This window comes from Umbelopsis ramanniana (assembly GCF_025399195.1).
Source record: "Umbelopsis ramanniana AG unplaced genomic scaffold K450scaffold_8, whole genome shotgun sequence".
Lineage (NCBI taxonomy): Eukaryota > Fungi > Mucoromycota > Umbelopsidomycetes > Umbelopsidales > Umbelopsidaceae > Umbelopsis > Umbelopsis ramanniana.
The window spans coordinates 227,303-240,968 of NW_026252094.1; the positions used below are offsets into that span (position 1 = coordinate 227,303).

At 44.0% G+C, this 13,666-nt stretch overlaps 8 protein-coding genes across 8 annotated transcripts; 6 read left to right on the forward strand and 2 right to left on the reverse strand.

Annotated features, from left to right (window-relative positions):
* Nucleotides 1–21: 21 nt before the first annotated feature.
* On the reverse strand, nt 22–2,420 carry K450DRAFT_226410 (uncharacterized protein). The gene is made up of 11 exons (XM_051586555.1): nt 2,277–2,420; nt 2,124–2,198; nt 1,953–2,044; nt 1,648–1,876; nt 1,505–1,576; nt 1,349–1,426; nt 1,093–1,271; nt 898–1,028; nt 727–826; nt 604–649; nt 22–524 (listed from the first exon to the last, which is right to left on the reverse strand). Exons 1-11 carry the CDS (start codon nt 2,376–2,378, stop codon nt 231–233), a joined length of 1,398 nt encoding a protein of 465 aa, XP_051447686.1. The 5' UTR covers nt 2,379–2,420; the 3' UTR covers nt 22–230.
* A 1,108-nt stretch (nt 2,421–3,528) lies between these two features.
* Nucleotides 3,529–4,011, forward strand: K450DRAFT_226415 (uncharacterized protein; the record flags this gene model as incomplete). Its single annotated transcript, XM_051586556.1, has 1 exon — nt 3,529–4,011. One exon carries the CDS (start codon nt 3,529–3,531, stop codon nt 4,009–4,011), a length of 483 nt encoding a protein of 160 aa, XP_051447687.1.
* Nucleotides 4,012–4,096: 85 nt separating this feature from the next.
* On the forward strand, nt 4,097–5,149 carry K450DRAFT_226416 (uncharacterized protein). Its single transcript, XM_051586557.1, has one exon. The coding sequence runs from the start codon at nt 4,181–4,183 to the stop codon at nt 5,063–5,065; it is 885 nt and encodes a 294-aa protein (XP_051447688.1). The 5' UTR covers nt 4,097–4,180; the 3' UTR covers nt 5,066–5,149.
* A 944-nt stretch (nt 5,150–6,093) lies between these two features.
* Nucleotides 6,094–6,719, forward strand: K450DRAFT_226417 (uncharacterized protein). The gene has a single exon (XM_051586558.1). It carries the CDS (start codon nt 6,104–6,106, stop codon nt 6,668–6,670), a length of 567 nt encoding a protein of 188 aa, XP_051447689.1. The 5' UTR covers nt 6,094–6,103; the 3' UTR covers nt 6,671–6,719.
* A 122-nt stretch (nt 6,720–6,841) lies between these two features.
* Nucleotides 6,842–8,018, forward strand: K450DRAFT_226418 (uncharacterized protein). Its single transcript, XM_051586559.1, has one exon. The coding sequence runs from the start codon at nt 6,862–6,864 to the stop codon at nt 7,864–7,866; it is 1,005 nt and encodes a 334-aa protein (XP_051447690.1). The 5' UTR covers nt 6,842–6,861; the 3' UTR covers nt 7,867–8,018.
* A 240-nt stretch (nt 8,019–8,258) lies between these two features.
* K450DRAFT_226420 (uncharacterized protein) lies at nt 8,259–10,028 on the forward strand. The gene has a single exon (XM_051586560.1). The coding sequence runs from the start codon at nt 8,329–8,331 to the stop codon at nt 9,829–9,831; it is 1,503 nt and encodes a 500-aa protein (XP_051447691.1). The 5' UTR covers nt 8,259–8,328; the 3' UTR covers nt 9,832–10,028.
* Nucleotides 10,029–10,041: 13 nt separating this feature from the next.
* Nucleotides 10,042–12,514, reverse strand: K450DRAFT_226424 (uncharacterized protein). The gene is made up of 3 exons (XM_051586561.1): nt 12,041–12,514; nt 10,791–11,912; nt 10,042–10,709 (listed from the first exon to the last, which is right to left on the reverse strand). The coding sequence occupies exons 1-3, from the start codon at nt 12,327–12,329 to the stop codon at nt 10,282–10,284; spliced, it is 1,839 nt and encodes a 612-aa protein (XP_051447692.1). The 5' UTR covers nt 12,330–12,514; the 3' UTR covers nt 10,042–10,281.
* A 150-nt stretch (nt 12,515–12,664) lies between these two features.
* Nucleotides 12,665–13,532, forward strand: K450DRAFT_226428 (uncharacterized protein). Its single transcript, XM_051586562.1, has 2 exons — nt 12,665–12,840; nt 12,902–13,532. The coding sequence occupies exons 1-2, from the start codon at nt 12,699–12,701 to the stop codon at nt 13,207–13,209; spliced, it is 450 nt and encodes a 149-aa protein (XP_051447693.1). The 5' UTR covers nt 12,665–12,698; the 3' UTR covers nt 13,210–13,532.
* Nucleotides 13,533–13,666: the final 134 nt, after the last annotated feature.

Genomic DNA, 13,666 nt, shown 5'->3' on the forward strand with positions numbered 1-13,666 from the left:
ATGAAAATCGCATATTTTCATCCCCTAGCCCAAGTTTTTTTTTTTAGTTTGAGACAGTTTTTAGACATTGGAAAAAAAAAAAAGCATACACACAACGAAACAGTTTGTTCAATCAAGACGTACAAGACAAAAACTAAACCCATGAAAAAGAGCTATGAAAGAAAAATGTGATATAACGAGAACTGGCTTCAGTTAAAAGGAGCGGGAGGAGGTTGAAAAATAAAAAGGCTTCAAGGCCGAGGAGGATGTTGCGGTGGAAGGGCATTCAGACCAAACGGCCCACCTGAAATCCTCCTGGAAGGAACCTCCTTCCTAAATGTGTTAGAACTAGACGAAGATCCAGAACGAGACCGAGAATTGATTGATGCTTCATCATGTTGGAATGTACCAACGTTAGGCGACGATGGCACAGCGCCGCTATTACTACTGCTGCTTCCATCTAAATGCAGAGGTGGAACAGGTTTATGACTACCACCTTCCGATGTCATAGATCGCTGAGACGAGATGGATGTTGATCGTCTTGCCTAGTAGTCGTAAGTGCCATTCATCAAGGTATTAGTTCGCAATTGGAAGAGATCAAACCTCAGTTGTTTGGAGACTTACCGTTCGATTTGGAGATCCCGGCACACTTTTGAAAACCGGTGGATACCTTGAAAATGGAGAGGTGGTTGTTAAACAATGATCACCAAGAACGCATCAGAAACACAAAAGAAAGAATCCACATACACGTCCTCTATGCTAAGATCATCAGCAGACATGCCTGCATGAGATCTCAGCTCAATGAGCTCAGACTTTGCTCTGGCGTATTGGTTGAATTTGATAGAGTCTAAGGGCAAAACGTCCATTAATATCATTATGTCGAATAGCTATAATTCACCATGTCAGAATTCAACTCACATTCCCTTTCCATCTCAACCATTTTGCTGCGCAGACTTGCTATTTCAGCTCGCAGAACGTCGGTCAAGCCAGCATTATGCAAACCATAGTCGGCAGATATGGTTGGCGAGTGGGTTGGCTTCCATTTAGCCCTATTGTACAATGCGCTCAGTAAAAACCCATCATGCACCTCAATTTCCCAAATACTATACATACGTCAATGATGGTGAGGTTGGAATACCACTTGCGTCAACACTATGGTCTGAAGCCAAGGAAGGACTTCGTACGCCAGGACCTTGTAGCTTCAATGTATCAAGCTGCTTTTGCAGCTTATTCACGATATACTCTTGCTCCTGTTCCAATGCATTCTCCATATCAATCTTTTCCTTTTGAAGCTGGGTAGAGTCATGTGTTATCTCTCCGCTCTCTAGACGTATAGGTAGCCAAAATTACTCTAGGGGCACCGACTTACCTGGCTAAGCTTTTTTTGCAATGTATTGGTTAAATACTCCTCCTCCTGTTCAACCTGGATGAGCAGCTCCCCCTTTTCCTAAAAACCGATGTAATATACATTAACGTGAGGAAATCATACTGGTGAATGCACTTTGGACCAAGCGGGTAAACTTACCTTTTTCAAACCGGAGATTCGCTTCAACAATTTGTTGCTAATATATTCCTCCTCTTGCTCAGCAAGGGCAGTCTTTAACGCAGAGAATATTAGAAAAGAAAAAAGGCAAAGGTATGAGATGACCTAACATAACGATCACTTACCATATCCACGGTCATTTGGCGAAGCATTTGATTATCATGTCGCAGAATGTTGACATGGCCTTGTTCCATCTCCAACTCAAAGTTTAACTTTTTGATAACAGCTTGTTGGCTTTTGATCGTTTCCGAAGCCTTTGTAAGTTGTCGCCGTAGTAATTCTATATCGTTGCTTTCAATCACCTGCTCGGAGGGTGCTATACTACTAGCGCTATCGACTGCGAGATTTACAGAACTACGACGGATAATGTTAGCGACAACGTCAGCAACTACAAAGGGGGAGGAACATAAAACATGGACACTACAATTACCTTGCTCTCGCTTGAAGTTTATGCAATGATGCTTCAAACATCTTGGCGCGATCATCCAATTCTGTCTCCAGTCTACTCTTTTCCTGTCGAATCTGTGGAACAATGATATGGCGTTAAAGAACGTGGAATAAGCTAAAATGTGATCACGTCTACAAACGATGGATAATCCACCTTATCTAGCTGCCCCTTGAGCGACTCTGTCAATGCTGTTTCACTTTGTTCCATGTCATTCAATACTTGGGTATTCTAGAAAGGCAAGTTGATAATGAGATCAGCGGAGCTGCATATGAAAAAAGAGCGAGCGTCCTCGGGGGATCCACGTACTGAAAGAGCGCCTGTGCGCTTCTTAAGGCGTTCAATCTCGAGCTGTTGTGACCGCACCAGTTCTTGAAGAGCAGTGACATTAGCAGGTAAAGATTCCGTCATGAGGACCTGTTACTGCAAAAGTGCCAAAAAGGACGAGCTTATTGCAAAGGAGGCAATTGGGGACCTGGGGTTTTTACAATGCGGGCTCTGTACCATTCTAACCGCAGCTATGTCACACCTTTCTTGGCAAAATTGAGAAATATCATCAAAACACAAGTTGTCCCATTGACCAGCCCGCACTCTTATCACAAACTAACTCATTGATTCAACTTGTAATAACTATATGGAAGTCATCCATTCCAAAATTTTGTCCATTTCCACTTTTTGACCCCAAAAATTGCTGGTATCTGAATGATAATTTAAGAAATCATTCTAATAATCATTGCATCCTCTATTATGTCAACTGTAAGGTAACAGAACCCAGTTGCAAAACGGCTCACCAACCCTACCATGCTCTGCTTGTAATCAATGACCAATGGCCTTTGCACAGTACAATTTAACACTCCTCTATCATTTTATCCAGTTCACCTGCTTCTGGTATATTGCCTCCTTGACAGCTATAGTTCTAGTAATTACGTACAAAGTGAATGCAAAGTGAATATTTTAATATTTTTATATTTATTCAGCAGGCTACGAAGAATTTCTTTCGATTCTGCTGCAGTATGTAGGATGCTTGTATCATGAGCATTGGAACTGTTTGCGCAGCAATGTACAGAGAGGTCGGAGAAAGAAAATTTCTCATTGCCGGTCCGTTAACACCAAAGACAACAATTTGGCAATTCCAAAAATATGTTGCGCTAAACAGTAGCGTTCACGAAATACGTGTTGTTTCGTTAAGCTGCTCGTTATATTGCTTCATATAAGGTGCGGGTTTATTGTGCAAAATAAACAAGATGTGATATATTACTTGCATAAAAGTAGAGTAACTGGAAGTTTCATGTCCGAGTAAATAAAGCTCACGCATCAAGCTACTGGAAGCAATGGATGTTTCTGTCTGAAGCTATTTACATCGAATTTATGAGAGTCTCTTGTTAGATCAAAGCAATGCCGCTTGCTGCGCGCAGTATAAACCTTTGCCGAAATTACCGCGATAAGTGGGTAAACTTTTGAGCCCCACGCCCTTAAGAAGTATTTAAAGGCGCCATTGTTAATGCAAAATCCTTTTCTTATTGTGAAGCATTAGTCTCAAAGAATCCCCCCCCCCACCACAATGCAAATCCCTCAAGTCATTGTATCACCGCCTTTGGACGACTCACCACCTGAATACCGGAAATTAAAGGAATTCATACCTGTTTATGTGGCAACCATCCGTAAAACCATTGATTCTGGGTTTCTCTCCCTTTATCCTCGAGAATTGATGGACCTCGATTTAAACGAAGTGTTATGGAGAAAGTTCATACGTCAAATTAACGAAAGCGCTCAGTATGTCTCAGACTCTGATGCTGCTGCTTCGGCAACCTTCTTTGGGGTCTCAGGTTATTTGGCCAGCCGAGTTGGTGAGAAAAATGTCCGAAATACAAAGATCAAGGAAATAAACAACATCCTATTGTGTTGGAACTCAAGTTTTTTCAATGGCTTTGGCCTACAAGTCACCCTTATCAAACTGGCACAGAATTCATGTGGGGCTGGAGATGACAAAAAGACGCTAAAGTTTGGAACGTTGAAGTACTACCTTTTGGTTGCCTCCCTGTAGATATCTTGTAATCATATTTAATGCTGTACTTTTATTTCATCGTGGCCACAAGGCAATTTGTTCTGCTAGGCATGATTTTTTATTTTCCAAATCCCCGCATAATCAACATAAAAATCGGCTGTCATTCAGCTGTTCTTCTCTTTTTCATCTCCACTCCCACCTTTTCTTGATGTTTGGCTTCAGGAAGCACAAATCGGACGACCAAGCTTCCGACCATGGCAGCGAAGTCGCAACCCTTCCCACTGGATCCGATTCAAACGAAAATCAAGATATTCCGCAAGAAGAAGACAACCAGTCGCCTCCAGAGGGAAGTCCTACTGAAAGCAAAGGGTTCTTCCGTGGTTTGTTTAGTAAAGGACAGCGAAAACGAGACCCTCTTGATCCCCCACCTGAATGCTTTTCGAGGCCTCTGGATCTCCCTCAGGAGCAAATGCCCTTTCCTGCTTTCGAGATATCATGTAACGGCAGACTCCTTGATGCCGGATGGCCAGTTGAGTATCCTGGAGAAGTTCTAATTGCACACGACATACAAGAGTCGGAATGGACACGATTCCTTGAGGATTTGAGTCTTACAGCTCGCTTGAAACCTAGAGACAGAATTGTGTCTCACGTTATCCCAATGACCTTGGGAGTGGGCCTTTATGGAATTCTTATATCCAATGCTATACGACGCATCATGAAGAGAGGCAAAGCAAATGGAGTTGCCAGTGTAGTCGATATCTGGAATGCCTGCTATTTCCAAATTCGTGGAGTCAAGGTTACGCTCATGCGTGGAGAAAAGATTCTAAGTGGTCTTGAAGTGGATGATGACGATTCTTCACAGAGCTCTTCGGATTCGTCATCACACAAAGGCTCAGACAACAACGATGAAAGCAAAAAAGATAGCCAGGAAGAGCAGCAGAAGAAGGAGGAGGACGAAGAAGAGGAAGAAGAAGAGGAAGAAGACGACAAGAAGCGAGCCTCACCGTATTATCTCCTCATTGAGTTTCAACCAATAGATCCTCAGCATCAGAGCGAAGTACTGTTGGATCAATCTACCGTTGATAAATCGTAAATATATACCTTCATGTTTTTGTTTGTATAAACTTTTTAGTTGTAATAAACCAAACTAGTGTATGAAGAGATGGGTTGAAATAACGGGTAAGCAGTGCTTGTTGATCAAGTCATTCCTTTCGGTTTGCCATAGCCACCTTACCAAGCCAGAGGTATTCAGCGTATGTTTGCCTGTATCATTTATGCGGGGGCTAGCATGAGAAATTTGGCAAAAGTGGATATGAAATGCTAAGCTTATTAAACATACTTCAGGTAATATATAAATGGCCACCTTGAAAGCAACCATTTGGACATGTCAAGTCAGATAAAAAAAAATTATATTCTAGATGCCATTTGAAAAATTCATGGTTGCTTGAATGCGGGTTATTGTCGACTTCTTCAATTTTGCACTCTGTCCCTATCTCCATAGTCCCCAAATTTATGTTGAATCCTTTGATATAAACCACTTCAATCAGCACGTCGAAGATACTATGGATAGGCTAGTGTGAAGGTATATTTCAATATCGCATCATCTTACTTTCTGCATTCAATGTAAAATCTCTATGGGTGTTTTGACATAAACTTAGGTCGTAAAAAAGCGTCGTCGGTAGTGCGAAAATCGACTTGCTGGCAAGTGGAACAGGTACCACGGGAATCCATCATTCAAGCAGTCATCCCCAGCAAATGACCTGGTTGCAAAAGTTTGTTTCAGATAGATAACTTGACGGTGTGTTTCAGCTGAACCCGGTATCTCGATCAAATAACGCTGAGAATGGTGAACAAACTACACTATTGCAAACAATTGATGGAGCTTATTGGCAATAAGCATCACCGACCACCACTGGATGATATACCACTCGCCACAATTTAAAGAGAAATGGATTACCTGGTCGTTTCCAATGAAACCCACCAGGCCACATGGCAAGACGAGGTGGCAAAATGGAGACGGACCATTTCTCCTAAATATGGTAATATTGCAGGTCTTACCTCTGGGGCAGCATGAATGACTAAAGGTATAAGAAAGTCAATTGTTAAAGAGAAAGTAAAGAAGAACCACAATATGAAGCAAGAAAATAACTACCAACAAGTTTGCCAATCGGTCTCTTTCCCTGCGGATGATGTGAACATTCCTCCCCCGCCTTACGAAGAAGTCACTCCTCAGCCGGATTCACGTTATGCTCAAGGCCGTGCGTCCATTCCGTTTCAAGCGTTCTACGTACCCATCCTTGATCAAAGTCCGTTTTGGGAAGTTCAAGATGAATACAGCCAAGTTCCCAGTCATATTCATATCTCACCCGACACTTGGTACACTTTCATGCAAGAAGTCAAAAACAAGGCTCAAATCACGTCGGGGTTCAAAGTAACAAAGAATAGTATGATGTACGCAGGCTTAGAATTATTGACCACGCATTCTATCCGACAAAGCATTTGGTGTATGAAGTGCATTGACTTACAATGTCTTGTTGATCGATGGAATGCTAGCTACTTCCGTGATCATGGTATTCAAATCACTTTACTTCAAGGCGACCTGAACACGATGGACGGATACATGTCAAGCTGGAACAACCCTACAAGAAGTGCAAGGAATAGCCGTTATAGACTTCATTTGAAAATCGAGTGCTTATAGTGAATTAATATGTTGTAAAAAGAAAATAAAAAGGATTAACGGATAATTGATGATGGATGTGGGCAGGCGGGCTCAGCCCAATTTAGCGTCTCCCTTTGAGCGGGATGGAAAATTGGACTTTTTGGGAGAAAAGAATCCGCACCACGTTTTGTATATATTGACACTGGCTAACCTCAATCCATTTTGACCATATGCAGCGAATAACCAATCTCGTCGAAAAAAGAATGCCCACAGCGAACAACTACGGTTCGGGGTACCCTAATACATATCCAAATGCTCCACCTGCCTACTCGCAGCCTTCCGGGTCCTATGATAACCAAAGCTCCGGCAACTATACATCCAATGTGACCTCTCAACATGGGAAACCCCATACTTACCCAGATTCACAACAAGAATATCGTCAGCCATCCCCACAACCACCACGTATGATGCAACAGCCGCAGTATTCTAATTTTGCTAACACAAGTCGAGCCATTATGTCCAATCTCCCACTTCGACAGGGTGGTTTGTTGGACGCCCTATTGAACAGTCCCGGCCAACAACAGCGCAGACCTCTAGACCCACCTCCAGAATGTTTTTCTCGAGCACCACAGTACTACCAACAGCCAAGTCCTTTTTCCCCTGTTCAAATCCCTTGCGCTGGACCTCGTCTCGATGCTGGTTTCCCCATGATGTACCCGAGTTATGCTCTTAGCTCACATGACGTACCTGAAGAAGATTGGATTCGCTTTATTCAAGATATAGCTATATCCGCTCGTTATGGCACTGGACAGAACATACAAACCAGTGGCATTCAAGGAGGCTTTAGTGGTCGCCGAGGTTTGGCTGGCATGATGGGAGCCCAAAACGGTACTCCTGGTGGAAGCACAAGACAAGCTGCCAGTTTGGTTGATGTTTGGAATAACTATTTTTTCAACCAACGAGGCGTTAATATGACTTTAATGCATGGGCCATTCCCTATCACTGGACCAAATTCGTACCAAGGACTTGAGACTATATCCGACGACGAAGACAACGGTGAAGAAAGTCTCAAGGACTATGCTCTTGGGGCGCTTATCGATGTGAAAGAACGTAGAAGACAGAAGAATCTGAAAAAGCAAATGAAGCAAGATAAGAAGGACCAGCGTAAAAACCCTGGTGCTTTCATGAGAACGCAACAACCCTTTTTCCTTCTGATTGAATATCGACAATTTTAAACAGAGAATTTTATCTCGGATCACACATCCTGTACTTTTTAGATTTCCATCACTGCTTTATAGAACACGCGTATATTAGTCCACCTTACCAAGAACTTTCGTTTCAACTACTTCTTCAATACAAACCACTTTTTGTTCAGGCAGTATGGCGCTAACACTAAAATTGCAAATAGCTCTGTGCTCCTGCATTGCACAGCCTCCTTTTCCAAACACAGACATAATTCACCGCTCACCGCTCATTTTAATTGATGTCATATCAGAACGTACCAACTGAATGATGAGCGTTTAGGCATCAAGCGCTTTGAGGCTAACGATGTAAAACTAGGTTTGCATCTGGCTTGAGGCTTTGGCCATGGCCAAGAAAAAGTTGGCCATGGCTGAAAAAGGCAATTAACAAAAATTACGCTATAAAATAACCGCGACACGGCTCTTCTTTTTCTTTTTTATCTCTTTCACTAGAAAATGAGTCAAGAGTTGCCAGTTCATATTGCCCAAGCAACACCATCGCCAACCAAAGATCAAGTCTATCCAGAGCCAGTCATCACCGTAACACCGGAAAAACCGCATGCTTACGACGATGATATTTCTGTACCTATGAAGCCCCAAGCCTATGACGAGTCTATAGAGCCAGGACCACCTTCGTATCCTGTTATGAAGCCAAACGCACCTGATCCTGGTTACAGTTTGAAGGACAAGCCATTGCCGGGAAGTCAAAGTCCTGTAGAGCAACGTGGTCTGATACAAGCCAAAAATTCCACTCGATCGGCGCCGATGCAGTATACTCCCGAAGTGGGTAGTAACATATCCCAAGTGATGGAAGAAGAGGAGTCGAAGGGAGCATTTTTCGAGTCGATGCAACGAAAGTTGTCTAATAAGTTTACAAGAGATCCCCTGAACAATCCACCCGAGTTCTTTGATCGCCAAGCTCAGTTCTCTACCCCTCCACAGCCTTTTGCTACTTTTTACATACGCAGTCTGGGTAAACATCTCGAAGACGGGTTTCCAAAAGCATTTCCTAGCGCACAGCTTGGCTCACACGATATTCGCGCAAAGGAATGGAAGCAGTTTCTGGACGACTTGGCATTTATGGGCAAGCTGTCTGGAGGTCAAAAAGTGGTCTCGTCTGTATTTCCTGTCACACGCTATGTGGGCTTTATCGGACATACGCTTACCACGGTGATTGAGAACGGGTTGATGAAAGGCACGCTTGGGAAAGTCGCGAGTTTAGTGGATATCTGGAATGCTGTGTTCTTCCACCAACGTGGCGTAAATGTCGTATTAATCCAAGGTACATCAAGAATCAGTGGGCCACCCATGGAAGACGATCCAACCTTCTTTACCACACCATCTTTGCCACTCTATGGCTCAACACCACAGATGATGAGCGAATATCCACCCTACTCACCAGTCCCTCAGTATCATCACCCGCAAGCATCTCAAAATGACCTTGATCGAGGAAATTCTCTCTCATCCTCCCATTCATCTCAATCGTCTCAGTCAACGGGGCTATCATCAGGAAGCCAGCATAAATCGCCAGTTTATAATGAGTCGTATGGGCACATCAGCTCGCCTGAAGGATCTTTTGGTCAACGTGATCAACAGCCATCAGAACCTTCACCCACGTTTGCACAACCACTACAACTGACAGCTCAGTCGGCTGCGCCATATGGGCAATCTCAGCCAGCTCCATATGGACAATCGCAACCACCTGCTCCATATGGACAATCACAACCAGCGCAACAGCCTGCGCCGCATGGCATAGCGTCGCCAATCCTTTCACATATGCAGAACATATCATCGCCGTTCGGCTACAACCAAAGTTTACAGCCAAGACATTCTCATCATCATCATAAATGGGAGCGCCGTGAGGAGAAGAAAGATAAGAAGAAGAAGAAAGACAATTACTATGTGATGGTGGAGTATCAACCGATCATGTCACCAACAGCCATGCCACCCATGATGTGAAGTCGAGGTCGCCCTGCGTGTTCGTGGATACTTAGATAATCTGTATTAATTTCACCCCCCCCCCATTCTATGTACCATTATTCTCCCCACTATTCATATTTTTCGCATACCATATTTGAGGGGAATGATTCCCGGTTTGACAGACAGAGAATGAAACGTTAGAACAAATAAACAAAAAGATATCATGACGATGTAAAGTAAGTTGAAGAATTGGCCCATGGTCTCCACCTTTCACCCAACCTAAACATCATCGACACCAACGAACGAACGGGTTCTTTTAACAATCTCTCTATTGCATGTATTAAAAATCCTGTTTCTACTCTGACATGTTTGAATCAAAAGGTCGGGGGCTATGCTATTAGGTGGACTAGCAAATGCATGTACAAAGACATTAAAGAAACAAAAAGGATTTGAGCGTTTCCCTTCCCAGAGAAAAAGAATGAGGGAGGCTTAAGCCTTGGTCTCCTCAGAAGCTTCGGGGGCTTCATCAAGATGCTCTTCAAGAACCTCGACAGCCTCAGTGATCTTGCTCTCAAGGGCTTCGTTGTCTTCCAAAAGATGCAAGAGCTCGGAAGTTTGCATCTCGAGAAGCATACCGGTGATCTTACCAGCATATTCGGGTTGCTGTTGGTGGATCAAGGGGTAAAGACGTTCACCGAGCATTTGCTTTTGCATCTCCGGGGGAGCAGCAGCAAGAGCAGCAGCGGTCAAAGCTTGAGGACCAGCGGGAGTTTCAGCTTGGGCACCGTTGGGAGCGTTAGGGCGCTGTTGGTTACCAAACTTGCGACCGGGACCATTCTGACCAGCAGGTTGAGGACGACCACCAGCTTGAGGAGCACCACCACCACGAGGAGGACGGGGACCACGTTGGGGACGACCTTGCATGTTAGGAGCAAAGCCTTGAGGAACCTGAGGGTAACCGGGCATAGGCATTTGCTGACCTTGTTGGGGTTGAGGACCCCAGCGGGGACGAGCAACCATACCGTTCTGGGGGAAAACGGGACGTTGACCTTGGGGCATGAAACCACCAGGAGGAGCATAGAACATGGGAGCACCGGGCATGTAACCAGGGGCACCAGGCATAGGCATAGCTTGTTGCATGCGGATTTGGTTGCGTTGAGCCATTTGAGCTTCAAGTTGGCTGCGACGAACATCCTTACGTTGAGCAAGAGCGACATAGATGGGCTTGGAACCAATCATACGGCCGTTCATTTCAGTAACAGCCTTGGTAGCTTCATCAGGAGCAGAGAAGCAGACGAAACCGAATCCCTTGCTGGCACCGGTCTTGTCATCACGCATAACCTTGGCGCTGGTGATGGCACCATAGACGGAGAACTCTTGACGGAGCTTCTCATCATCAATATCATCATCAATGTTCTTGACGTACAAGTTGACACCTTGGTACTTGCTCATCTTCTCGAGCTTAGCTTGCTCGTATTGCTTCTTGAGCTCATCCTCACGCTCAGCCTTCTTTTGAGCACGGGAGACGAACAAAGCCTTACCATTGACTTCCTTCTCATGGAGTTCCTCAACAGCAGTCTTGGCAGCTTCATGGTCCTCGAAGTTAACGAAACCGAAGCCCTTAGACTTACCATCTTCATCTCTCTGGATGACAGCAGAGGTGATAGCACCATACTGAGCGAACATATCATGGAATTCCTCATCAGTGACTTCAGTGTCGAGGTTCTTGACGTAGATGTTGGTGAAGTTAGCCTTGATCTCATCAATCTTGGATTGACGCTCCTTCTTGGGGATGTGGTGACCGACAAAGACCTTCTTGTCGTTCAACAACATACCGTTGACATGCTTGATGGCATTCTCGGCAGCTTCATGGGTTTCGTAGTGGACGAAACCATAGCCCTTGCTGGAACCATCTTCCATGGCAACCTTGCAGGACAAGATGTTACCGAAGGCAGAGAAAGTATCATGAAGAGCCTTGTTGTCAATGGTAGCATCCAAGTTCTTGATGAAGATGTTACCAGAGCCAGTCTTGCGAAGAGCGGGATCACGCTGGGACCACATGATGCGGCAAGGCTTACCCTTGATCAAGGTGTAGTTGAGGCTTTCCAAAGCACGTTCACCTGGGGAGAGAAATTTGGTTGAGTGAGTGACCGGTTTAGAGAAAAAAAAAATGTAGGATTATACAATGGCCCGAAAGAAAAAAAAAATAACAACAATAAGAAAAAAAAAAAAGACATCAACCACTTACCATCAACGACATTGTGGAAGTTGACGTAGGCATAGCCCAAGCTACGTCTGGTGACAGCATCACGGCAAACACGGATACTGGCAACAGGTCCAATCATGTTGAACATTTCGAAGAGCATGGCCTCGGTGACGGTGGGATCGAGCTCACCGACGTAAAGAGAAGCAGATGCAGTGGCACCAGCAGCGGCGGGGGTAAAGTTACCCTGGGCTTGCTGTTGCTCATTGGCAGCATTGCCCTGTTGTTGCTGAACGGACTCAGCGGGAGTTGGGTTGGATGCTGGAGAAGACATTACGAATGAAGTTTTTTTTTTGATAGTTTTGTTGGTTTTTTTGGGTTAACTTTTTTTTTTTGTGATGAACAAGAAGAAAAAAAAGTTTTTTTTGTAGTTTTTAAGAGGAAGGGAAAATGAATGCCCTACGCAATTAGAGATGGAGAGAGAGAGAGAAAGATTGAAAGAATGGTGCCTTGTCCCTCTTCTTTACCTTGAAAAAAAAAAAAAAATGTGTCATTGCAAAATTTTCACTCCCCGTGGATTCTATGATGCAATTCAACCTTTTAACTGGCTGATGTAAGATTTTCTTCGGCTGCTTTAAGGGAAGAAAGGGTGAGAAAATTCGTCCAACTGACAGCTTGAAGGCGTTTTTCTTCAACAGAAATCATGCCTCATTACTCTTACATTACTCGATGTGAGTCCTTTTCCGCCGCTCATCGACTGCATTCTCCTCTTATGAATGCAGAAGACAACTTGGCTATATATGGCAAATGCAACCATCCCAACTCTCATGGTCACAACTACAAAGGTACGCAAAGTAAGGGGACATGATGATTTTTCCTTCAGAACTAACGCAATTGATTTCATAGTGGAAGTGACAATGAAAGGAAAGGTCGACCCTGTGACAGGTATGGTCATCAATATCAAGGATTTGAAGGAGTGTCTTCAAGTGGTGATGGAGAACCTTGATCATCGAAATTTGGATAAGGACGTGGAATATTTTTTCAACAAACCAAGCACCACGGAAAATCTAGCCATTTACATTTGGAATGAATTTCAAAAGATATACATGGTGCATGCCAATGCGCCCGTGCGCACCGCCAGACTGTACAGAGTGAAGATCTATGAGACCGACAGTAATCATGTCGAATATATGGGTGAAGAGACCCCAGAGTGACCCTACATCAAGCTGGTAGATTTCTAGCTTAGACTATAGAGATGCCATGATTTAGCATGTATTGAATATCCCCCTCACGCAATTGTTCCTTTCTCTCCTCCGTCACCATCAGCTGTGTGATTCATTCGCCGGCTGACTGTCTATAACCCTTACGTAGCTTTATTCTATAATCCAATGAAAATTTTCTTTTCTAATTACTTTGATACTGAGACTCTATGCAAATGGTTTTTGGCTAAGGGGGTCACGGGCGGTTCGCAGAAAGACAGAAATGCTCCCGTAGACACTGCCCGCGATAACCATTGATATTCACAATATGAACCCTTAAGTTCTGTTCATTTCATACCTGTGAGTGGAAGACGCAGGAAGGATGCAGAAGGTCTTCGGAGCGAAATGGATATTGTGTTTTTTGAGTCATTTCCAAAGTGCCTGGCTGTGACTTTCTTTTCGAAATTGTTAA